Genomic DNA, 26,902 nt, shown 5'->3' with positions numbered 1-26,902 from the left:
CCAATCCCATCTCCCCCCACCCCACCCTGCCACTGTGGCAGGGCATTCCCTTCTGTTCTCTCTCTCTAATTAGCTGTTGTGGTTTGCAATAAAGGTGTTGAGTGGCCACTGTGTTCAGTCTCTAGCCCTCATTCAGCCCAAAACTCCCTTCCCCCACATGGCCTTCGACTACATTATAGTTGGTGACCCCTTCTCTGAGTTGCCCTTTCCCCAGAATGTGAGGCCAGCCTCCAAGCCATGGAGTCAACCTCCTGGTACTTATTTCTACAATTCTTGGGTGTTAGTCTCCCACTCTGTTATTCTATATTCCACAGATGAGTGCAGTCTTTCTACGTCTGTCTGTCTCTTTCTGACTCATTTCACTTAGCATGAAACTTTTCATGCCGATCCACTTAAATACAAAATTCATGACCTCCTTTTTTCTGACAGCTGCATAGTATTCCATTGTATAGATGTACCAAAGTTTCCTCAACCAGTCATCCGTTCTAGGGCATTTGGGTTTTTTCCAGATTCTGGCTATTGTAAACAGTGTTGCGATGAACATACATGTGCAGATGTCTTTTCGATTATACTTTTTTGCCTCTCTGGGATATATTCCCAGCAGTGGTATTGCTGGGTCAAATGGGAGCTCAACCTCTAATTTTTTGAGAGTCGTCCATATTGTTTTCCAGAAGGGCTGAACCAGTCGGCATTCTCACCAGCAGTGTAGAAAGAAGGGTCCCTTTCTCCCCACATCCTCTCCAACAGCGGTTGCTTTTGTTCTTTTGGATGTGTGCTAGTCTCTGTGGTGTGAGGTGGTATCTCGTGGTTGTTTTGATCTGCATCTCTCTGATGATTAGTGATGTAGAGCACTTTTTCATGTGCCTTTTGGCCATTCGTATTTCTTCCTTGGTAAAGTTTCTGTTCATTTCTTCGCCTCATTTTTTGATGGGGTTGGATGTTTTCTTCTTGTAGAGTTCAACCAGTGTTTTATATACTATTGATATCAACCCCTTATCTGATGGGTATTGTGTAAATATCCTTTCCCATTGTGTGGATAGTCTTTGTATTCTGGTCACTGTATCTTTTGCAGTGCAGAAGCTTTTTAGTTTAATGTAGTCCCATTTGTTGATTTCTGTTTTTACTAGATTGCTTAGTTCCGTGTCACCTTTGAAGATACCTTTATCTTCAATATCGTGGAGGGTTTTGCCGACCTTGTCTTCAATGTACCTTATGGTTTGTCACACATCTCGTTTTAAATTGTAATACTTGTTGAGATCCCACCCATTTGTTGTGAAGTGCACCAGGCTATGGTGTAGCCAGAAAGCACTTGTGGTGGGCGAATCACAGACAGTCTGACTGCCAGAGTCGGGCATGGCCTATGGCACTGGGATTGAAGTTTGTAACTGGTCACAGCAATGCAGGTACTCAAAGTCCTGGTTTCTCAAACTATGGGATGGAAATCCATATGGGGCCTTATAACTTTAAAAATAAAGCCTCAGGGGTAGGAGTGATAGCACAGCGGGTAAGGCATTTGCCTTGCACGCAGCCGAACGGGTTCGAGTCCCAACATCCCATATGGTTCACTGAGCACCACCACCAGGAGTAATTCCTGAATGTGTGAGGCAGGAGTAACCCCTGTACATCAGCTGGTGTGACCCAAAAAGAAAAAAATGAAATAAAGTTTCAAAATAAATGTCTTTTTGCATTGTTAGTGAATGTTTGACTTGTAAACTTATTTTATATATCAGTATACCTGGGGTTGTGTGCAAACTGGTGAAAAGAGGTTGTGCTTGGACAAAGTTTAAGCCCTTGGTAGGGAAAGATAGTTCAGGGCTTATGACGTAGGCCTTGCATGAGGTTGATTGCATTTGGGTCTCTAGCACCTCATGGGTCCTGCACATAAAGTGGGAAATACTCCCAGTGTGACCCAAATCCCTGGCCCGCCCCTTCTCCATTCCACTTCACAGCAAAGAACACCTATTCCAAGCCACCGCACTGTTCCCCCAAGGCCTTCCCATCAACCTTTTCTTTTTTAAAATGACTGTTGTCAGTCCCTTTTGGGGGGAAAGGTGTGTCAGACCTGGCAGTACTCAGGCCTTGCTTCTGACAGGCTGGGCAGGGGGAACCCCCAGGGTATTGGGGATCCAATCCTGGTCAGCCACATGCCAGGTAGGTTCCTCACCTGCTTTATTATCTCTCTGGCTCCTCCCCTTCAGCTCGTAATGGGTCAGCAGGAGAGGCGACTTACTGCTCTTGGTTTTCCAGCCGATTCTAACAGTCTGCAAGCTTCAGATCCCGGCCTTCAAGACAACATCCAGCTCTCACTTAAATTTTGAGTGAGCCTGACTGATTTCCTATTACTAGAATTTTTTTTTCTTTTTGGGTCACATCTGGAAATGCATAGGTTTACTCCTGGCTCTGCACTCAGGAATTACCCCTGGCGGTGCTCAGGGGACAATATGAGATGCATGCAAGGCAAACACCCTACCTGCTGTGCTATCGCCCCAGCCCCTACTAGAGTATTTTAGAATCCATGGAGTAGGCAGTTCTCTGCTTTGTACCCAGAGCCGTGTGAGTTCTACTGTACTTCTCAATCTCCATCACACGCCTTTCTTTTTTAATCTAAGCTTACTGCTTTAAGATTTCTCTATTGCAGTTTGGCATCTCCCTAAGTCTAGACTGTTCTCAAAAGGCAATGCAAAATTTATTGAAAGTCATTTTAATTTCTGAAGACACATTTTCTCTTATAAGCTCTGGTCTGAACTCGAGTAATAAAAAAGCAGCTGTCACAGGTTTCCAGAGGCTGGTGTGTTGACATGCCTTAGTTTTGTTCCTTGAACAAACTAAATTGTTGCTGGCATGCAGGTAGGGGAGGCCCTGGCAATGTGGATTTTAAAAAGTCACTGTGACCCCAGAAATGAATTGAAACACAGGCCCGGCAAAGACTGGACCCCTGGAAGGAACGGATTCAGCCAGAAACAAAAGATTGTGATGAGGATATGAGAAAAGAACATCAAAAGTTCCCATCTCTTTCCCTTGACAACGCCTTAGCAACAGACTTTTTCCTACATAGAAACTGCTAAGTGGGGGAGTTTGGGGAAATCCTATAAAACTAACTCTGTAGGTGCAAGCAGCAGATGTCTTCTCTTCCAGTGTGGAAGGGGGTGGTCACCTGCATCTCAGCTTGTTGGGTATGTTCTCCATCTTGGGGATTGGCCTGCATTTCTGCTTCTCAACTTGGGATGAATCTCTTGGCTCTCTGCCCGCTGGAGAGACTGCGTTCGCGCTGAACATGTATGTTGCTCTTTCCCTCACTTCCTATTTCCCAAATAAGCACGTCTCACTTTGCTGTGGGTCTCCTTCCGGAACTTCTTTTCTGTAAGGATAGTTGATGGCCTGGAAACGTGGGTAGAGATTAGGACTCACGCTTCTTTCCTGCAAAGTGCAATCCCTCTCTTGAGCCTGAGAACACAGCACTATAAGAAACTCAAGAAACCGGGGCTGGAGTGATAGCACAGCAGGTAGGGCATTTGCCTTGCATGCAGCTGACCCGGGTTCGATTCCCAGCATCCCATATGGTCCCCTGAGCACTGCCAGGAGTGATTCCTGAGTGCAGAGCCAGGAGTAACCCCTGAGCATCGCCGGGTGTGACCAAAAAAGCAAAAAAAAAAAAAAAAAGAAAAGAAAAGAAACTCAAGAAACCTGGTGGTGGGGACTGAGATCAAGTCAAACTCAGATGCAGCTTGACATCTGCCCAGAGGGGCTGCTGGGACGTGAGTGTCCTGGCCATCCAGGTATTCACGGCAGACTTTACCTGTCCTAACCCCCCTGTGCCCTTTCCCCAGTAATCAAGGTGGGCCAAGCAGGAGGACAGTAGCTCTCTCCAGCTCCTCACCTCACTCGAGTTACTGCATATTAGGCAACATCGCAAGGAGTCAGCTGCCTCACTGACTTTGAGACCTACTTATGTTGGGAATCCACTTCTCGGGGCTGGAGTGATAGCACCGAGGGTAGGGGAGTAGGGCGTTTGCCTTGCACGCAGCAGATCCGGGTTTGATTCTCAGCATCCCATATGGTTCTCTGAGCATTGCCAGGAGTAATTTCTGAGTGCATGAGCCAGGAGTAACCCCTGTGTATCGCCGGGTGTGACCCAAAAAGGAAAAAAAAAAAAGTCTGATCCCCTTTTATCGTTTGGCAGCTCTAGATTGCCAGAGATTTTTTTTTTAACCTAATAGTGGCAACTGATATTTGTGCTTATGGACTCATTTAGAGTCTTACTGTAGATTCTGTGAGGTTTTTTTTTTTTTGGTCTGTTTCTTTTGTTCTTTTTTAAATTATTATTACTGGGGCCTCATTGAGGATGCCCAGAGTCCATACCCGGCTTTGTGCTCAGGTGCCACTCCAGGGGATGCTCAAGGGGAACTTAGGGGGTACCGGGGATCAAACCAGGTTCTGCCACATACCTACTGTATTATCTACCCAGCCTCAATGTTGCTGTTTTTAAAATGTTATTTTAGAAATGGGTAAACGTGTCTGTACATTTAAAGAAGCCGGACTGCTGAAGCTCCTGTTATGAGGAAATCTTCAAACAACTTTGAATTGTTTGAACCCTTCAGTATCGCTTCCACAGAGTGGGGCCAGCAAGCCCCAACAGCTGGCTGTGTTGCATGGGCCTGTTAGCATTCCTGCAGAGCTGGTTCAGCAGGAAGGTGTTTTAACACCTTCTCTGAAAGACCCAACTGAAGTAGTTTTGGAAGTGGACCCCACAAGGGAGGTATTCCTTGAAAGAAAAGGTAAGACCAAGTACCAGAATTTCAGAATAAAATAATTTCAGAATAAATTCGGAATAAAAAATTTTTCAAAATAAAAAAATAGACTTCTATTTTTATTGAACACACTTTATTCATTTACTATAAACTAGGGCCAACCTATTAGTTACATCAGCAACATGCATTAAGCACCGATTAGAATGTTACCTCTTATGTTTAAAAATAGAGGGAAAAATGAATGAAAAATCAGTTAAGCATTCTTCAGAGGGATGGGGCCAGAGCAATAGTACAGCAGGTAGGGCATTTGCTTCGCACATGGCCAATCTGGGTTTGATGCCCGGCATCCCATGAGGTCTCCCAAAACACTGCCAGGAGTGATTCCTGTGTCCAAAACCTGAGTACCGCTGGGTGTGGCCCAAGAAGACAAAGTAAAACTAAACAAGGAGTTCTCCAGAGGGAGTAAAGATATGTTAATATTTGGGAGCCAGGGTGATAGTACTGTGGGTATGGTGTTTGCCTTGCACATGATCAACGTAAGTTCAATTCCTAACATCTCATATGGTCCCCTGAGCATCACCAGGAGTAATTCCTGAGTAGAGAGCTAGCATCACTGGGTGTGGCCCCAAAACAAATATTATATATATATATACATATATATATATGTAGAAAGAAAGAGAGGGGGCTAATTATAAGAAACTCTCACACAATTATCAGACTGAGAAAACCCAGAATCTCTAGCTGGCAAGTTCAGTGCTCTAGAGAGTTGATAATATAGTTCCAATCTTAGTCTGAAGGCCTGAGAAGCCAGTATAGGAGAGTGTCGCTACCTTCTAAAGACAGCCAGGCTGGAGACCCAGAATGATGTTTCCGTTCAAGTATAAAGTCAGAAAAAGCCCAGGTTCTAGCTCACAGGCTAATGTAGGAAGAATTTCCTCCAGCTCATGGGAGATCAGTCTTCAGTCTATTCAGACCTTCAACTGATTGGCTGAGGCCCACACACTGGGGAAGACCATCTGTTTGCAGTGTTATCTATTTAAATGTAAATCATCTAAAATATTCCTTACAGGAGCATGCAAAATGATAGTTTTACCAAATATCTGACATTGTGTGGCCCTGTCACTTCACCAATAAAATTAAACCTCACAAATTATGTCACCAAACACTATTATGACATAGATTCAGTTTTCAAATGCACTTCTTCTGACTCGACCAGAGTTTTCCTATCTACATCAGTATTCTGTTTTCTGATTCAGCTGTTGCACTGTAGCACTGTCATCTTGTTGTTCATTGATTTGCTCGAGCGGGCACCAGTAACGTCTCTATTGTGAGACTTGTTGTTACTGTTTTTGGCATATTGAATACGCTATGGGTAGCTTACCAGGCTCTGCTGCTTGGGTGGGATACTCTCGGTAGCTTGCCGGGCTCTCTGAGAGGGATGGAGGAATCGAACCCGGGTCAGCCGTGTGCAACGCAAACGCACTACCCCCCCCAAAAAATAGAAAAACTGCATATAAAATTGATGAGCAATCAAATTATCCACTTATAAATAATTTTCAAGAATATCAATGAGGGGGGCAGAGAGATAACTCATGGGTTAAGCCTTGCATGATCCCCAGCACTACAGATGGTCCCCTAAGCACAGAGCCTGTAACCTTGCATGCACAAGGTCCAAGTTGGATTTCCCTCCACATCTTATGGCCCCTCTTTGCTGAGCTCCACCAGGTGTGGTGCCAATGCCCCCTCCTAGAGCGGCACCAGAAGCACCAATCATCAGACCTGCACTCCAGGCTGAGTTAGTACTAAGAGTGATTCCTGGGTCCCCGAGCACTGGTAGAGATGCCTCTTTAAAAAAAAAAAAAAAGTAGCCAGTCTAATAAGATTTTTTTTGTTCAGAACTTCAGAACTGAATAGACTCTTTGTTAGCGCAACAGAATGTTATCAGTTACCAGGGTAATCCAAATTCAAATAATGACTGCATAGTGTAATATATTACATAGGTGAAGAATGTCTAAAATGCTGACAGAATAAAAGAGTGACAGTCATGAAAGAAGGAAAGAATTAATGGAATAATGTCACATTCCCGAAGTGTAGAGTTAAGCTCAAAAGGTTTGCAGGGCAATTATTGGATTCTCTATACTGTCATCCTTGTTCATACAAACCTGGGTGGAGATGCTCTCTTAGCTGCAGCCTCTTTGGCCTTTCAGCATTCTACCAACTGAAATGAGCCTGTGGAAGCATTCTGCTGATAGCATCACTTTTAATTAGTTTGCAGCCTGGTGCAACTTTCAGGCTAGCTTCTTTTACTTAAAAAAAAAATACATCTCATTGTAATCATGAATCTTAAAATCATTTTCTCAGTGGAGAGCCAACAGAATTCCATGAAGCATGTATTTCCATCAGATGGTGATAGGAGACTTATTTATTGAGCTTAATGTTCCATATTTTTCATTCAGTTGCCTGGCCCTCCTGTAGAGTTGGTGCTATTGTTCTCCCCATTTTACTGGTGGGAACTCAGAGTCATTTAGAAAGTTGCTCCAGGACACAGAGGTAGCAAATGGGATGGAAACTAATGATATCCATTTCTTGTGTTCTTTTTGTTCATATGACCATGTTTCATTTAGGTAGTCACTATATTCATGCTGGTGCCAACTATAGACTGAGAGGGACTCTGGTCTCTTAGGAAACTCTCCTGGTAAGGAAAATAATGGTAGAAAGAAGGAAAAAGAAAAGGTAATGTTGGAGAATGTTCATGGACCTAAGCACCCAGAACAGCACTGATGGGGCCACTGAGAGCATCCCTGCCAGTGTGAAGACCATCTCAGACCTCTGAATCTAGCACTGAGTTCTGCCACTCTCCGCTGGTGGTCCCAGCCGACATGCTTGTCTGTGTAAACCATGTGCCTATCAAGTTAGGATCTTAGTAATTCAGAGTCATCCCCAAGAAGGTCCTTTTGTAACACTTTTTTCTAATGTGATCTTGTACAGTGCTCTTGTTGTTTGGCCACACCCAGCTTACACTCAGGGTTTGCTCCTGACTCTACTCAGGCATCACTCCTGGTGATACTCAGAGGACCATATGGGGTACCAGAGATTGGACCCGGGTTAGCTGTGTGCAAGGCAAGCACCCTTGCCCACTACTAGCTCTCTGGCCCCTGCCCTTGGTTCTTAGTAGGGGAAAAATGGAAAAAAAAAAATCAAATGTGTGTGTAGAGACAGGCCGGCAGCAATGATCCCAGGTTTTGAGTTTTCCCATCGCCTAGGGTAGGGCTGACCCACTCGGATGTCACAGTGACTGGCGAACATCTCAGGCACTTATCTGGGAGCTGCCTAGAACAGGGACTGTGGATGTCGAGAGGGGAAGCCAACACAGCAGCAAAACGCTCTGCTCAAACTGCTGCCAAGCAAAGCACTCCTGTAGGGACACTTGGTGAATCAGGCACGTGGTGGCTTGGACGTCTGGAGATCTCTGTGCTGATGGGATGAGATTTGGTTGTCTAGATCTTTTGACCTCAGATTACATTTGTGTCTTTCCCATTCTATGAAAGAGACCTGGCCTTTGACTTCACACAGCTTCTGATGAACTGTGCTTTCCCTCCTGCTCTCTGAGTATGTAAATTGGCCAGACAGAAAATAGTTTATTGAGTTTGTTTTTCTTCCCTTAAATATAAAATCTAAAAGCCCACAGCACTTTGACTCCGGGTCTGTTGTCTGGATCAGTTAAAGAAAAGGAGGCCATTAGCACAAAGTGGATCTGCAGTGGGGCAGCTCGTCAGAGGCGCGGGAGAGCAGGCTGGCAGATGCTAAGGGTTGCCTTACATAAATTACCTCCCATTGTAGGGACTGGCAGATGGCCAGTGAGTGTCCTAATTATTGAATGGCTTTTATAGCCCCATTATCTATAATCACTTCTGAATAGCTTCTGAAAGACCACCATGAGATAAAATGAAAACAGTAGAGTATGGAAATGATAATTGCTTATGGAATTATGGAGATTAAAAATATCTAATGAACAGTTGATGAAGTAAGAACTTCCTCCCAGTTTTTTTTATTTGTTTGTTTTGGGGGGTCATACCTAGTGGTGCTCAGGGGTTATTTCTGGTCTGCACTCAGGAATTACTTCTGGAAGTGCTTGGGGGATCCATAAGGTGTGCTGGGAATCAAACCTGAGTTGGCCACATGCAAGTCATGTGCTCTAGCCCCTCCCATTTTTTTTCAGTCACACCCGGTGATACTCAGGGGTTACTTCTGGCTCTGCATTCAGGAATTACTCCTGGCGGTGCTTGGGAGACCATATGGGATGCCGGGGATTGAATCGAGGTCAGCTGTGTGCAAGGCAAATGCCCTTCTCACTGTCCTATTGCTCTGGCCCCTCTCCCATTTTTTTTAAACTGCATACATTATACTTATAGCACTGTAGCACTGTAGCACTGTTGTCCCATTGTTCATCGATTTGCTTGAGCGGGCACCAGTAATGTCTCCAATGTGAGACTTGTTACTATTTTTTGCATATCCAGTATGCCACGGGTAGCTTGCCAGGCTCTGCCATGCAGGCGGGATACTCTCGGTAGCTTGCCGAGCTCTCCAAGAGGGACAGAGGAATTGAACCCGGGTCGGCAGCATGCAAGGCACTGTCCTACCTGCTGTACTATCACTCCAGTCCATTATACTCATAATACTCTTAAAAATAGAGAGATGATTTTAAGAATTCTTGCATTAGTGGCTGTGCAACAGGAAACCAGGAAGCCAGAATACAGTTGCAGTCTCATACTACGTGCATATTTACATTTTTGCTTTGGTTTTGGGGGGCCACCCGGTGTTCCCAAATCGGACCTACTTCTGGCACTGCTTGCGAGCCATATGAAGTGCTGGGGATTGAACTTCAGTTGGCCTCACGCAAGGCAAGTGTCTGACTCATGGTATTTTTTACTTCAGCCCCCAAGGCCAAGGCCCTTAGTTTGAGTTTTAGTGCACTTGCACATCACGTGTGTGTGTGTGTGTGTGTGTGTGTGTGTGTGTGTGTATTAAATTTAAAAATCAGTTCTCCAAAGATAGTCCAAGGGATAAGGCCCTTGCTTTGCATGCAGTCAATCCTGGCTCAATCCCCAATATGGCAAATGATCTCCCAAACACCACCAGGGGTCACTACTAATCATAGAGCCAGGAATAGCCCTGTGGGCACTGTAGAATGTGGCCCAAGGAGATAGCTCAAAGGCTGGAGAGCACTCTTTGCCTGCAGGAGACCCAAGTTTGATTTTTCGTATTGCTGGACCATCCAGGCACTATAGGTGTGACCCCACCAACAACACATGCACACACACAAACCATGGAAGAATAGTAGAGAGAATTCTTTAGTTTCCTTTACCTAGTTTTCTTTTATCCTAGCATCTTGTTAACTATGATATATTTGTCAAAAATAAAAGTTAAAAAGCCCCTCAGCACCTCTAGCTGTGATCCCAAAACCCAAACCCCAAACAAACTGGAAAAGGAAATTAATAGATGCTATTAATTCCTGTATTAACTCAAATTAAATTAGCTTTATTCCCCCAGCCATAGTTCCTTTTTAATTTTTTTTAAACTAATTTCTTGGGGGGTGGTCTGGGACTAAAAGATAGTACAGTGGATGGGGCACTTGCTTTGCACCCGGTCGACCTGAGTTCCAGCCCAGGTCCCCTATATGGTCCCCTGAGCATGCTAGGAATAAGCACTTAGGACTGCTGTGTGTAGCCTCCAAACAAAACAAACACAAAACAAAATTTTTTCCCTTTCATTTTTGGCTCATACTCAGTGATGCTCAGGGCTTACTCCTGGCTCTGTGCTCAGGATTCACTCTTGGTAGTGTTTGTTGTCCACATGCTGTGCCAGGGGGTGACATGTGCCTTAATCAGGTCCCTATTTTTAAGAGATACAGACCAAGCAAGCAAACAAACAAATAAAATTACCCAGAGGCCTCTCCAGTGGTGCTTGGGTTCCCAGTGGCGGGTATGAAGTGTTAGAGATTGAACTTGGGGATCACACTTATGCAAGGCAGGGTCCCCATCCCTGCAGCCATTTCCCCAGCTCCCACTGGGGTCTTCTTCCTGTTCCTGGACCTCTTGTGGACAGTGAAGTACACTTACTCACCATCTTCTTCAGTTCCTGATTTGTAGCAGGTTCTTAATCTTTCCTTATTTTTCATGATACTGATGGTGGCAATAAATACTAACATAATTGTTTAACCCAATTTTCACTCTTGGCTGCTGGATTAGTCATCTCATTTTCAAGTTACTAAAGTGTAGACAGAAAAGCATAGAATTTCAGAGTTAAGATTTCAGTGATCTGAGCTTGCGTCTAGTGAGTTCAGTACTGGGAGTCTCATTTTTCATCTATTTTGTTTGTTTGCTTTTCTATTTGGGGGTAACACTTGGCAGTGCTCAGGGCTTACTCCTGACTCTGCACTTAGGGATCACTCCTGGCAGGGCTTGGGGGCCCATATGGGACCCCAAGATCAAGGGTTGAGCCTGGGATTGAGCCCGGGTTGAGCCTGGGATTGAGCCCGTGCACAGCAAGCACCCTACCCATTGTACCTTATCTCCAGCCCTTCATCTGTTTTAAAATGGGAATAATAGAATTCACCTTTCTCACTGAGTTTTATAAAGATTGAATAAGACTATGTTTATAAAAGTAATTTAAGATGAAGCGCTGAGCTTATAATCATAAAAAGGAAGTTTATAAGCATGAGTGTTTTTTTTTCAATCTGCATATTTGTGTAAACTGGAGATTGATCCCGTAACAGATGTTATTCCAGGAGTTTTCAGGTAGCTTTCTCTGAAGTCTCTCCAGGGTCTTAAATATATGCAATTAGGACTGGGGCTAGAGCTCAACAGTAAACTGTGTGTCTTGTATGTGTGTGGCCCTGAACTCAATTCTGGCACCACACAAACACGCAAATGATGAAACCGTCTGCTTTTGAGAGGATTTGGAGATGGGGTGTGTATACCTTCACAGTATTTTTGTGAATCTCTCATCAGTATTGATCTGTGACTCACCTCCCTTCTCTTTTCCTATAAGCATGGTTCCCACACCAAAGCTACCTGTACTCACACAGATGCTCAGGCATGCATACTCCTGACAATTGTAGAAGGTAGCATATGTTTTAAAGAGATGTATTACTGAAGACAGGGGAACACATGACAGTCTGTGGGCAAAACTCCAGCCTGTCACCTGTTTTTGTAAAAAAAAAAAAAACTTTATTAGAACACACTCAAGCACCATCATTTACATGGTGTCCAGGGCTGATTCCCCACCAAATTTATTTGGGAGGGGTCTTGGGACACACCTGACTTTACTCATTCCCAGCAGTATTCAGAGGACCATGCAGTGCCAAGGATTGAACCAGAGTTAACTACGTGCAAGGCCTTAATGCCTATACTATCTCTTTGACCCCAGTACTTAAAAAAAATAGTTGGAACATAGACTTGCTATCTGCCCTCACAGAAAACTGTTCCTGCCTCGAGAATCCTACTCATGAATCCTCAGTCTTGGACCAGTCACATTCTTGTAAATGTCGGTTCTTTTTCACCTTGATTTTATTGATTTATTTATTTAAGGCCTGGGGCCACACCCGGCGATGCTCAAGGGCTACTCCTGACTCTGCACTTAGGAATCACTCCTGGCTAGGCCAGGGGGAGACCAAATGGTAGGGATCTAATCTGAGTCATCTGCATGCAAGACAAGTAAGCCCTACCTGCTGTACTCTCTCTCTCCAGCTGCTTGTTTTGGCCTCAAAAGTGGGTCACTGTGTGAAGAACAGACGGTTAAGGAAGCCCTGCTTGTGGAACTGTTCTCAGGTCCCTCAGATGTGTGGCCATCACTGACGTGGTCTGTGTTCTTGTAATGTGGCTGCATGTGGAGGATGACCCTATCATAACTGTAGGATTTTTGACATAGGTCAGAGCTTCAGCAACTCTGGCCCCAGCCTGCTGTTGCACAAATAACATTAGACCATAATACACTGGAATGCAGCTCACCTCCCAGACTATTCATTCCTTTCTGAGGATAAATTAGGGTAATGCTGGGAGGGTAAGAAGCATTGTGTTAATCACTGTGGGTGTTCAGAAGTCTAAAATACCCGTGGGACCTAAGTTTGCATTTGCTTAAAAGAAAATTGAGGGACCAGAGAGATAGCACAGCAGGTAGGGCGCTTGCCTTGCACACAGCAAACCTGGGTTTGATTCCTGACATCCCAGTGGTCCCCTGAGCTCTCCAGGAGTGATTCCTCAGTGAGTGCAGAGCCTGGAGTAACCCCCAAGCATTGCTAGACGTAGCCTAAAAACAAAAACAAAAAAAGCAAACTGAGCTTTCCAAGGAGAGAGTTCCCAAGCAGAGCTCAGAGATCCAGAGATCGTACTAGCAGCATTGAGCCAGGTAGTTCCTACCCAGCAGAGGCTGGTGACCTTCAGTGCTACTCTGAACTGTGCTTGTGGAACCATGTCGTGGCAGGGATCAAACTCAGAAGCTGATCGCTGATCTGTGTCCCAGACACAGCATAAAACTATTGAAAAGATCTTACTTTCAGCAATGTCCGAAGGTTCAAGAATCCAGGCCTTAAATCCTGGGTGCTGGTTCTTGGGAAGGCACCTGCCATATAGTCTCTGGCTGGATATTCTCTAGACCACAATGCCATTTGAATGGCACATTCGGTTCTCTACATGCTAGATGGCAAGAGAGCTATTGGCACTACTTTGCAATAAAGCTCTTCAGATGAGAAGTTTTGTTGTTGAAATTGAGGTTCCCTTAGATGTTTTCTAGTAGCATAGTGAATGTAACTATGTTAGAAAAATAATTTTCTTTCACTCCCTTATTAACCCTGCATTGTTTTTTTTTGGAGGGGAGGTGAGGGTGATGATTGAGTCTATACCTGGCAGAGCTTAGCGGCTACTTCTGGTTCATGTTCAGGAGTGAACCCCGACAGTGCTTGGGGAACATACTACATGAGACCAGTCCAAGTTTGACCCTATAGCATGATGTAGGGGTCACTGAGCCCCACCAGAAGTGGTGGTCCTTGAAAAAGGTTCAGGAGTAACACCTGAGCACTGATGGGTGTGACACCAATCCTTAAATAAATAAATAAATAAATAAATAAATATCGATGCAAAAATAGGTGTTGGCTGGGAAATAATTCAGTAGTTGGGGCACCTACCTAGCATGCATCAATGAGGTTCAACTCCCAGCCCAACAGGGCCCCCAGGTAACATCACTTGCATCTCCGGAGGCCTTTGAGCTCCCTGGAGGTCCCCAGCACTGTTGGTGCAGCCCCAGAAAGTCCCAGCCCTGCAGGGCCCACACAGCCACATGGCTGAGAATCACCTGTGGGACCCCGGGTCTCCTGAGTGCCCCCAACCCTACTCCCCACCGCCTTCTCACTTCAAAAAAATGTAGTGTCCACTTGAAGGTCTCCTGTATGCTCTTTTCGAGGGTCCCATCCGTATTTATTTCAAGACCTGACTTGGCCAAGTGAGGCCACACATCTGCCCGTGGTGGCGACCACACAAGCACACAGCAGCCTTGTTACTTTTCAGCACGGGCGCTTTGTCTTTCTGCCTTTGCCCTGACATCTTTTATTTGCTGCTGAACAGATGTTATTCCATCATCCTAGCTTAACTGGAATAAATATAAGATGCACAGACGGCTGGAAATAATGAAAAAAAAAAAAGAAGAGAGAGAGAGGGCGGAATTTAAACCTTGCTTATCTTTCCGTGCTTAATTTATTTTCTTCTCACGGTGGGATCAAATGTATTATATAAAAAGATTCACCAGGAGAGAACGCTGGGAGAAGGCAGGCAGGAACTAAGAGCAAGGGGGCTGTTCTGTCGGGGTTTGGGAGCATTTGTCCGTGGAGGGAGGAGTCGGGTGTAGGCAGTGGTGAATGGATTTCAGAGATCAGGACTGCAGCCTTAGCTTCAGATCCGGGGCTCAGCAGACCCCTTCCTTTTCCTTCTTTTTCAGTCCAGCAGACACAGCTGAAGGAACAGCTGTCTTGGTACCACTAAGGGATGGGGCCCACATCAGCCAGGCTGAGGCGGCTGGGCTGTGCCTATTCTAACGAATGATCCAGCCGTGCCACAGAACCTTTGGGCATGGAAGGACGGAGATATGCTCTGTTGGAGTCCAGCTGCTAAATTTTTATTTTAAAGTGTCCTTACTTTGTTCACAATATTGATCATGTGTTAGAATGACCTAGAAGGCTTAATAATATAGAGCTTACTTGACCAGATGGTTCAATGAGATAGAGCCTGTGCTTGAGGTTTCGAGTTTGGTTTTGTCTCTTTGTTTGTTTGGGGATTTTTTTGTGGGGAGAGGGGGGATCTGGCAATCCCCAGGGGTTCCTCCTGACTGCACTCAGCAGTTACTGCCAGAGGGCTTCGGAGACTGTCTGGGAAGGCAGAGATAGAATCCAGGTTGTCTGTAGGTGAGGCAAGTGGCCCTACTCACTGACTATCACCCCAGGGCACTGCGTGGTTCCTGGAGCACTAAGTGTAGCCCAGCCCCCAGCCCCCCTCCCCCTTAAGCACTGCTAAAATTGAACAAATAGCAGAGATGGCTGAACCTGGCCTTTGCTGTTTCTAATAAGTACTCAAGATTTTAGTTAAGTGTAGATTAGAACCCAGTTGAACGCATGCCAACAAGTTTCTGGGTACTTCTTCCAAGAGACAACGAATGGTTCTCTTGTTTTGAGGCACACAAGATTGATTCAGTGCTCAGATGGTGCCCAGAGGACCAGACAGTGCAGGGTACCTCGCCCTGGACTCTCCTGCATACAAAACACAGGCTCATTCCTTTGAGCTTTCACTTTGGCCTTGATTGCCTCCAGTTCTCCCCCCACTTTTTGACATGTATTCTGGTTTAGGGCTCATCCCCAGTGGTTCTCAGGAGGTCCTTCCAGCTCTGTGCTCAGGGTTGGCACCTGGCAGTGCTTGGGGACCTTGTGGAAGAAGGCTCCTACCAGGGCCTCCTACATACATAAAAAGTAGTTTTTTCGCCCATTGAGACATCCTACCTACCCTCCACTTGCCCATATATCATCTACTGCATGTTTTTATAAGTAAATTGTACCAGAAAAAAACCTTGTTTACCTAGGGCTACCTTCCCCGTCAGAGCAGGAAAGCATGGCGTGGAGGCGGACAGAGCCTAGATGCATTCCTGTCTGGCCTTTGGCCCTTTACAGAAAATCTGTGCTCCAGAGGCTGGAGAGATAATATGAGGGTTAGAGCATTTGTCTTGTGTGCAGTTGACCCCAGTTGGCTCCCTGCCCCACACTGTGCCCCCCTAAGTCCCCAGGCCACCAGGACTAAAGCCCGAGTTCAACCAGGAGTAAACCCTGAGTACTGCTGGTTATGGCCTGGAAACGAAAAGTTAAAAAGAGAATGTTCTTTCTAGACACTTGCATCTTAAACTGTGGGTTGTGACCTCATTTGGGATCAGGTAACCAAATGTGAGAGTCGCAGAACATTTCTGGGATGAAGATGCGTCTTGAGTGGGAGAAGTTCAGGTACCCTGCTCTAGACCAAAGCTTACAAATACTTGTGAGAGGCAAATTACTTACCTGGGAATTAATTTTCCAAGGAATTGGCATGCTGCAAGGGTGTGTGCCTTCTAGATGGGAGAATTCTTTTCATTTCTTTTTGTTTTGTTTTCACCTACGTGGATTTCTTTGTTCTCAGTAGGCCAATCTCCAAATTAATTTCTTTGCATTAGAATCTTAGAAACCTAGAAAACTTAGATTTTTTTTTCCAGCTCTGGTCTTTAATGCACTGTTGGCATCTCTTTGGATTATTGGTGGAAGAAATTTAAATTATGTGGTTTTGTACATTGGAATTGTCAGATTTGTGATGTACTTCTAGACATTGGCAGAAACAGGTATATTCATTCTAGAAAGTGGTTTGTCAAGCATCAAATCAAGCACTGCATCTGGAATCTGGAATACTGTGCTAATTTCTCTAGTTATTCTACTTAAAGATTTTCTTTGCAGCATTGTTTAGAATGATTTTCTTTTAATGTGGAAAAGACATATCAATGTCTATTAACCCCAAATTAGTAATAGGGTGAATTCTTACAGCTCTTAGGGAGCCATTTAAATTTAAGCTGAATGAAAAAGGAAGCTGATTCTGGAGAGAATTTGTGTCAAGAACCTTAAATGTTTTAATGCTTTTTGTTCCATAATATCCACTTCAGGAATAAGGGAAAATAATTAACAGAGGTTAATGTTGTACAAAGAATATAATAACAGGGAAAGCAATTTATCCACTTAATAATGGATAAACCTTAAATAGGTTATGATGGTTGATGAGATAAAACATTGCACTGCTATTAAAATTATATAGCGGGTATTGAGATATTGGGAATGCTTATAGATTGTTAGAATGTTTGTATTAGAATTCATTTTTATTCAAATAGCCATGGGGGAGAGAGCGGTGCTCGCATGTGCGGTCCTAGTGCCGACCTCCATTCTGGCTGTCTTGATCACAAATTGCTCACCAGGGGTAGCCCACTATAGTCATGGTTCTTTCACACAGTTGTGCTGGGCTGGAGATTACACAGCTCATAAGAGAGCTTCCAGTGTCTACTTTGGCACATGTGGGCAGCATCAGGGACCAGACTCATGGTCTCATTGTTTCAAGGCAGGTGCCTTTTCTTGTTTTGTTTTGGGGACACACCTGGCAGTGTTCAGGATTTACCCCTGGCTCTGTGCTTAGGGATTAATCTCCTGTGGCTCAGTGGAACATAGGAGGGGCCAGGGATCAAGGTAATCACTTTACCTGTTGTCCTCTCTCCAGCCCACAAGACAAGTGGTTTTTTTTTTATCACCATGAGATAGTTGCAAACTTTCATAATTAGGTTTCAGTCATACAATGATTGAACACCCATCCCTCCACCAGTGCACATTTTCCACCACCAAAGTTACCAGTATCCCTCCCGCCACCCTCACCCTATCCCACCCCCTGTCTCTGTGGCAGGTACATTTCTTCTTACTCTACTTTTGGGTGTTAAGGTTTTCAATATAGATACTAAGAGGCCATCATGTTTGGTCCTTAGTCTACTTTCAGCACACATCTACCATTCTGACTGATCCCTCCAACCATCATTTTCTAAAAGCAAGTGTTTTTGCCATTGATCTATGACCCAGGCCCAGTGACATAATTTTTGACTCTTTCCTTTGCATTTAACCCTTTCTTTTCATCTGCTGGTATCATCACAAAAGGGAAACCCTGTCATTTCCCATGTTAATCCATCCCATCTCTTCTTTATCCCTTCTGCCACTCTCCCTGCCTTTTTCGGTGACCAGGTCCTGGCAGGTCTGTGTATTCAGCTCCAGCCCCAGGACCCATGCCATCACCTGCTGCTGCTCACTCCCCCACACAACTGCAAAATCAGTCTTGATTCACACTTCCTACCTCTGTGACGGAATTCTCTTTAGAGAACAAAATATAAACTTTCATTTGTCGTGGTTTTTGAGGCACAGAATTACAGAGCCTTGTTCCTTTTCAGTTTTTAATTAAACTAATTATTTAATTTACTAATTATTTTAATTGCATGTTATTTGGAGGCCTCTCAAGCAATGCTCAGGGGTTCTGAGGCTCTCTCCCAGCCAAGCTGGACGATTCACTGCTCGGGTCCGAGGATGCAGTGATGCTGGGCACACAGGGTTGCCTCTGCAGTGCCAGGGGTAGGGCGTGTGGTGCTGGTGCCTGGCCCCTAACTCCTGTGTTATTGCCCTGACCCACATTTTCCTTTCAAACCCTAGTCTATCCCTACCCCTGCTTTTTACTGTTTCCCTAGTAGGAAAACTTTTTTTTCTCATTCCACACCTTTTGTGCTCACTGTTCCCTCTCACTGTCATGCTTGTTTACCCCATCTTTGTAGACTTAACCAGCTTCTTGTATCTCATCCGTTTTTATAGGAACAGTTGCTTCTGCTCAGAGGCCAGCCCTGCCTGTCTGTCCACAAACAGGCCTGGCAGCCCCACGGGGGGTCTCTGCATTGCCTTATTGGACATTGAGTGTCCACAGAGTATCTGGCTGTTAGTACCTCATAAATATTTGCTGAATAAGCACATAAATCTCTTCCTATGTCTGAGTGTAAGGTAAGAATAGATAACAAATCTATGTGTAGATGCCTTCACAGGACAAAGGACGGATGGCCATGTAAAGTGAAGTTATAAGTAACTTTTAGTTTGTTATACATTTGTACATTTTTCAAATTTTTGTTTTGTTTTGGGGTCGTACCTGGCAATGCACTACTCTGCAGTTACTCCTGGCTGTTGTTGGGGGAACCATGTGGCATGCCAGAAATCAAACCCAGGTCCACCGCTTGCAAGGCAAATGACCTGCCTGCTGTACTATCACTCCAGCCCCTGTTTCTCACATCTTATAATTGGTCTATATGACTTTTTGGAGAAGTGATATTTGGGCCACATGCAGTAGTACTCTTGGGTTGTTCCTGACTCTGTGCTCAGGAGTGAGCCCTGGAGATGCTTGGAAGACCAGATATGGTACCAGTGATGAAACCAGGGTCTGACATAGCAGTGGCCTACAGGACAAGTGCTTAAACTCCCGCACTACTTCAGTGACTCCTCTAGGACTATTTATTGTGGTGAAATATACAAAGCATCAAAGTTATTATTTGAACCACACTCTTTTTTAGGTTACATTATTTAAGTGTAGCTTTCTGAGGCATCAAAGTACACTGGTATTCTTAGGCAACCTTCCTCACCAGCTATTTGTAGAACACGCTTATCTTTGCCAACAAACTCTCTGCTCATTCTACACTCATTCCTCAATAATGTATAATGTCTTACAGCAATTTTGTAATGAAATGAGAAGCAACATCGTTTTGTGAGTTCATTCACATGGGTCCTGGAGATGGAACTTGCGTCACCCTGTGCAAGGCAAGAGCTCTACCTGCTGTACCATCATTCTCGTCCCTGAAGGGGCAACATTTTGCACTCTTTGTCACCCTCGTTGCCTGTGGAGTTGCTTGACCTAGAGAGGATTCTTAGGAGCTTACATGTAATTAATTTCCTTTGGACTTTGTGTCCCACTTAGTCTTTGTTTTGCCAAGTTTGCTTTGTAACCTTTGCTGTAATAAACAATAGCCATGAGTATGACTGCTTGGGGAAGTAGGACATCCAAATCTTTGGAAAGCTTCATTGGCATAACCACCAGTTTGGAGAAGAATTAGCAATATCATGTAACATAAAATCAGGACAATTTCCTGATTTTAAATAGTCATGGGGAAAAATATCATATATATACATATATATACATACTTTGGCTCTACTTTTGGGTGTTATGATTTTCAATATAGACACTAAGAGGCCATCATGTTTGGTCATTAGTCTACTTTCAGCATGAATTATATTGTAATATAATATATATATACATATATAAGTATATATATTAAATGGTCTTCAATCCCCTGATCCTGAAAGAGCCTTCAATACGCCATCGGGCTACACTACCATGTGACAGGAACAAATGCAGATGTTACTGGCGCCCGCTTGAGCAAATCGATGAACAATGGGATGACAGTGATACAGTGATATATATAATAGAATACAATGAAATTTATTGCAATTTTTGTTGTATTGTCAAAAGTAGTGCATATCATTCAATATCACTTGAAAGAGAAATAAATTTTGCCATATTTTTGGATGAACTATTATACAACATCGGAAAGAATAAAATTTACAGTTAAATTTTTACTATAAAGTAATATGATGGGAGAAAAGTAGCAAGGCATCATTTAAAATTTTTTTGTTTGTTTGTCTGGTTTTGCTTTTTGGGTCACACCCGGTGATGCTCAGGGATTACTCCAGGCTCTGCACTCAGAAATTACTGCTGACAGTGCTTGGGGGACCATATGGGATGCTGGGAATCGAACCTGGGTCAGCTGTGTGCAAGGCAAATGCCCTACCCGCTGTGCTATCACTCCAGCTATCACTTCATTTTAAATTTAAAAGATATAAAATTCCAGTTAGAAAAGAAAATTTAAGCCATGGAAAATTCAACACAATATCAAAGCCCCATTCTTTTCAGATAAACTATAAATATAACTATAAAATATAAAATTGCCTTAAAGAAAACTCTGAATCTTTTTTCAGGAAGAAAATTCTGCATATTTTTGACCTATGTTTCCTTTTCCATTTGGAAAACAAATTTTGCATTTCAAAGAGAGGATGCTATGACAAATTCTCCCTCTTGCAATTTCTTATTAGCTAACTGCCCTTGACAATTAGAAGATTTATAGACATATCCCCTAAATAATTAGCAATTAATTTGAGATTTTACGCCCCAAAGTACAGTATTCTTAATGTAACGAGAAGGTTGAGGCTTTTGACTTACAAATGTCACGGAACACAGAGTAAATGTTAACCGGCAGCATAGTTAGCCCTGCCCTTTCACACATCCGCAGTAGAGAGGAGTTTTAGTTTGATGATCATACACTTTAGCTAGATTGGCTAGTTTTAATGTAAAGCTCAAGTGTAAACTAAGGGTGTCTACATCTTAAGAATGTCTTCCAATTTTAATGTCTTCCAATTCTGACTTATCTGGGTAGATATTGTGTATGATCATAATGGTGTGTGTACCCCTTTTATATATGGGAGAGTGAGATAATATATCTCAGAATTTTATGGAATCATTTGTTTAAGTTAACCCCTGTTATATGTGGGAGAATGAGATAATATATCTTAAAACTTGGGGCGGGAGCGATAGCACAGTGGGTAGGGCATTTGCCATGCACGCGGCTAACCCAGGTTCGATTCCCAGCATCCCATATGGTCCCCTGAGCACCGCCAGGAGTAATTCCTAAGTGCATGAGCCAGAAGTAATCCCTGTGCATCTCCAGGTGTGACCCAAAAAGAAAAAAAAACAACTATATCTCAACATTTTATTGAATCATTTGTTTGTGTGAACCCCTGTTATGTATGGGAGAATGAGATAATATATCTCAAAATTTAATGGAATCATTTGTTTGGGGTTTTGCCTTGGGACACACCAGGCTGTGCTCGGGGCTTATTCCTCACCCTGTGCCCAGGGATCACAGCCAGTAGGGCTCTAGGGACTTTTTTTTCCCTGCTTTTTGGGTCATACCCGGTGATGCACAGGGGTTACACCTGGCTCATGCACTCAGGAATTACCCCTGGCGGTACTTGAGGACCATATGGGATGCTGGGAATCAAACCCGGGTCGGCTGCATGCAGGCAAATGCCCTACCCGCTGTGCTATTGCTCCAGCCCTCTAGGGATGTTTGACTCAAGCATAGATTCAGTAGATGTCTTTCCTACTCATGGCTCAAATGGAAACAAGGTCCCTTGTCAGTAACTGGGGCTCCTTAAGGGGAAAAATAAAGCTTTAGCTTCTTGGCAATGGAAATTTGCTATGTATCTTTTTGGTCAAATTCCAAAAAGCAGAAAGCTTTATACCTAGAAGGTGGCAGGTATAACTATCGAATGTCAGTAGTTGCTGGTTGGTTTCATTTTTCAGAACTTCAGCTTCAGAATCCTGCCAGGAATATAATAGGTGCACTAAGTCTGTTAACCAGATTACATATATCTAGACTATTCTTATAGACATTGATTTTTATTTCCTCTTAGAAATTCTAGGGGAAAAACCTTTAAACAAAATTTCCCTAGAGTGTTTATTTTTTTGTTTTGCTATTATTGGTTTTTTGCTACATTTTGCTAAATATTGCTATATTTTGCTACATTTTTTTTACTATGGGATAGCTTTTGTGTTTTTGTGCGTTTCTAAAAAAAGTAATAGTCCATTTTTGATCTGATCTCATTTCTTTCACCTTTTGCCTTCATCTCTGTCAGCTCTATATTCTAATAATCATAGTTTTCTTCTGTCATTGAGTGCTTTCTTTTTGCCAAGTACTGTCCAAATCTCATTCAGTCTTGGCAACAATCTTGTGATGGAGCTCCTGTTATATTAATGTTCTTTTTTTCCAGGTAAGGAACAGGAGGTTCTGAGATTATGCAGTGCAAGGGCTCACAGTTTATAGATAGTGGAATTAGGGTTTAAGCCCTAGCCATTTTGTCTTCACTGCCAAGGTTTACACTCTTTGTACTTTTGTTGTTGTTTTTTAGTCTCTAATGGGAAATTGAGAACCAAGCATTTAGAGTAGAGCTTACAACATCGTCATTAATATTTACGTATAATTTAAACTATTGGAATCAATTTTTGCAATTTCATTTGCACACTAATGAATACATTTACTGATAGGTATATTTCCTTGACTTTTGACACAGTAGGTATCTTTGTTATGAACCCACATCACAGGCTTCTCCGTCCAAAAGGTCCCTTGTACTTCCCCCCTTTAAAAAAAAAAAAGGCTTTATTTTGAAATTTATAGAATCTCAGGAAGTTTTGAAAAAAAATAATAGCACAGAAGTTCCCTGTGCCCTTCCCCCAGCCTCCCCTGTTAGTAACATCTTACACAATACAATAGCAAAGTCAGGAAATTGATTGTGATACACACCCTGGAACTTAGTCTCTTTGCCCAGTTGTCTCTGCCTCCCCTCAGCCCCAAGTTAACAGTGAGGTGCTTCCTGCTCTTGTATCTTAGTTTAGCCTGTGTTAAACTTTATGTATTGGTGGGATCTTATGCCGTGTGTTCCGTGTTTGGCTTCCTTTGTGAAGCTTTGTGTGCTAGAGCATCATCGGGATTGCTGTGTTTGGAGTTCATGCCTTGTGCCGGCTAGGTAGCACGCTGTTGTTTAGTGTAACTCAGCTGACTTAGTATTGAACATTTGGGTTGTTCCCCTTTTGGGGTTATGACGTAGTAAATAAAGTCATTCTCAAGATTCATCTATGTGTGTGCATGTGTATGCCTGTGCCTGTATGTGGATTTCTCATTTTTATTTCCCTGAGTAAGAGGAACTGCTGCATCATTTGGTTGTGTGTGTGTGTGTGTGTGTGTGTGTGTGAGAGAGAGAGAGAGAGAGAGAGAGAGAGAGAAAGAGAGAGAGATGTAGGAGTAGGTGGGGGTGTTGGTTTGGACCACACCAGGCTGTGCTCAGGGCCCAGGGCTTACTCCTAGAGGGACTCAGGAACTGTATTCGGTCAGGAATTGAACACATGTCGACTGTGTGAAAGGCAAGCACCTTACCCACGGGATACCTCTCCTGCCCCAAATCACATATATTCTTTTATAAACTGTTCAAACTTTACCACCAATTTGGATGGAGGTACCTGGGTAGAGTGTCTTGTTAGATCTTCGATGAATTATTAATATTTATTGAATGTCAGAAGGATGACTTGGATAGAATACGTGCTTTTACCTTTTGGCCCCCAGGAACCTTAGCCAAAGTGCAAAGCAAATCAGATAGCTCACTCTGGGTTTTGCTCATCTCTTCAGAAAGGATCAACTATAGCAAAAAAAAATTTGTTTTGAACATGATACTAGCTTCCTTTCCCATGTAGAACGCCTTTATCATAACTGTCATTCTCATGAATTGGTCTTTGGATGACAGGGAAATTCTGTATACATGAATTTTGTGGCTCACGTAGTTGCTAGATGACTGTGTGGTTTCTCTTAAACCAGAAGGTTTCTTACCTAATTTTTAACTCGTCTAAAAATGAAAGGACAATCTAGCCTTGCTATTTTTAGCTGTCACTGAAGCATCTTTCTCCATCAAGAATGAATGTTAGCTAGCTGTTGATCTTGTAGACTGTAATTTCCATTTGCAGTTTTTTTTTAAAGTTTAGGCATTTTCTTTTCTGACACATTTTTCAGCTATGATTTTCTTAGCTTTTGTTTTGTTCTGTTAAGCATAGAGAAATGCAAAGAAGAAAAAGCACTAACCTATTCAGATAACTCAAAAACAGTAAAAGCATAGGACTAGAGAGTTCATACAGCAGGTAAGCAGCTTCACTCGCAGGCAGTTCACCTGGGGTTCAATCCTTGGCACCCCTTGTGGTCCCTCAGGCATCACCAGCAATGAACCCTGAGCTGAGAGCAGAAACAGGAGCAAGCCCTGAGCACTGCCAGGTGTGCCCCCTCCAACAGAGATAATAAAAAGCAATATATATATATATTATAAATATATCTGGTTTCAATGTTTATTGTCTTTTAAAATTTTGTTTGCTTTTAGTGTGCCTTTTTCTCATTGGCTGGAATTGAAGTGTTGGTAAAGCAGGTGTTCTGAATAGAATACAGTAACATGGGGGTGAGGTATTAAGGATGTTTTCCATAGCCCTGGGATTAGGTCTTGGTCTTTTAGTGAGCTAACATCTGCATCTGCACAGTGAACTTCATAGGAATTGGATAATTTTTTCTCTTACTCCCCTCAGATGGGATGGGATGAGTGTAGCAGACTGGAGTGTATTTTTTTTTCTCCTATGTAGAAGTTGGGGTCTAACTGCCTGCAGTTGTCTCCACCCCCACTGCCCTAACTTTACGAGAAGCACAAGATGATTTTTGTCAGATACTGAGATTCAGAGCCTATAAAACAAAGCTCCCAAAAGAGAGTGGTGCAGAATCTCGCATGGCGGAGCCTGGCAAGCTACCCGTGGCGTATTCGATATGCCAAAAACAGTGACAATAATGGGCCTCATTCCCCTGACCCTGAACGCGACAGGGACAAATGGAGACATTACTGGCACCCGCTCAAGCAAATTGATGAGCAATAGGATGACAGTGATACAGTGATACAGTGATTATAAATATGATAGTGAAACTAACATCTGTCTGTTTCTTACCGTCTGTGTAAGAATGTCTTCTTTGTTTCCCAAATGCAACTTCTTTTCCCTGAAAGTAATTACTATGAAAACTTGATAATTCCATCCATTTATATATGATCTCACTTTTTTCCCATACCTTTTACACAGGAAGATCACACAGCATGCAGTATTGCACACATTTCCTGCAACATTAACACCGAAAGAGCTAGCTTTCAGAATAGTTATTATGTGTGTATAAAACTCTACTTCATCAATTCCCACTGGTAGTTTCTAGGATTTTTTTTTCTGCTGATTTGTTTTTACTCATAGAAATGTTGCAACAAACATTATTCAGGATTTCGGCAGCCATTTGGGAGTATATCCACTGCGCTATGTAAATTCGTACCAATTGAGTCCCTGGTCGAAGAACATTTTATAATTTGTCTGATATTGCACAATTGTCCTCTTTGCAGCCTTAGCTCTCCCACAAACAATGTCACAAATGCCTGCCTCACATTGCAAATGCAATAGCCCAGTTTATATTCTTTATTTTAGCTACCTGGTGTTATGGGAACTGGGACCCCCGAATCAATGCTATTTCCATGGTTTTGTCTTGATTATATTCTTGCTTGCTGTTTCCCCTGTTGAGGAAAACCTAAAATAATGAGTGATGGTGGTTGAATAGACTTGCTTTCTGTGACTATCCTACATACAGCCTCAGACCCTCGGGTGCTAGGAAGTCCTATTGTTGATGTATTCTGTCTGTTTTATGTATTTCCTGCAGGAGGAAAGCTGAACAAGGACCTGCGACATTTCCTTAATCAACGGTTCCAGAAAGGGTCTCCTGACCATGAGCTCCAGCAGACCATAAGGGATAACCTTTACTGCCATGCTGTGCCTTGTAAGTATTTGGGGATTTCTTTTCTTTCTTTCTTTCTTTCTTTCTTTCTTTCTTTCTTTCTTTCTTTCTTTCTTTCTTTCTTTCTTTCTTTCTTTCTTTCTTTCTTTCTTTCTTCCTATATTATCTATGCTTTTATTCGTAATTTTTACAAAGATATTGTGGTTTACAAAGTTGCTCATAATATAGTTGTTTCAGATATACATTGTACCAACACAATCCTACTACCAATGTAGTTTGAGGTTTCTTACTGCTGGGTATGTGTGAGAAAATTCAGGAAAGAAAGAACACCATAGTTCTGAAACATTTCTCTGTTTTCTCACTTAGTCATTCCCTAAGTCCAGGGAACCATAATTAACAGCGGGATATTTAAGATCTAGCCCTGCCATATATTAGCACTAATGCCAGCATAGGCATTTATCATTTCAAGGTTTATTTGTCACATGACTACGAAGGACATCTCAATTACAGTAACTTCAAAGTACTTTTATGAAGAGTAAATGAGAAGAGGCATGTAAATACCTTTTATAAAGTGTAAGCCTCCATGTTAA

At 43.1% G+C, this 26,902-nt stretch overlaps 1 protein-coding gene across 14 annotated transcripts in view; it reads left to right on the top strand.

Annotated features, from left to right (window-relative positions):
* Positions 1 to 26,902, top strand: part of MAGI1 (membrane associated guanylate kinase, WW and PDZ domain containing 1) — a 754,097-nt gene that overhangs the window by 417,813 nt on the left and 309,382 nt on the right. For all 14 annotated transcript variants that reach the window (XM_055137091.1, XM_055137098.1, XM_055137099.1 and 11 more), the window contains exon 2: positions 26,238 to 26,354. In XM_055137091.1, coding sequence (XP_054993066.1) covers positions 26,238 to 26,354 — 117 coding nt within the window. The remainder of the gene's footprint in view (positions 1 to 26,237; positions 26,355 to 26,902) is intronic.

The sequence above is a fragment of the Sorex araneus genome, chromosome 4, assembly GCF_027595985.1.
Source record: "Sorex araneus isolate mSorAra2 chromosome 4, mSorAra2.pri, whole genome shotgun sequence".
Taxonomy (NCBI): Eukaryota; Metazoa; Chordata; class Mammalia; order Eulipotyphla; family Soricidae; genus Sorex; species Sorex araneus.
This window is presented reverse-complemented; position numbering and strand designations above follow the sequence as displayed.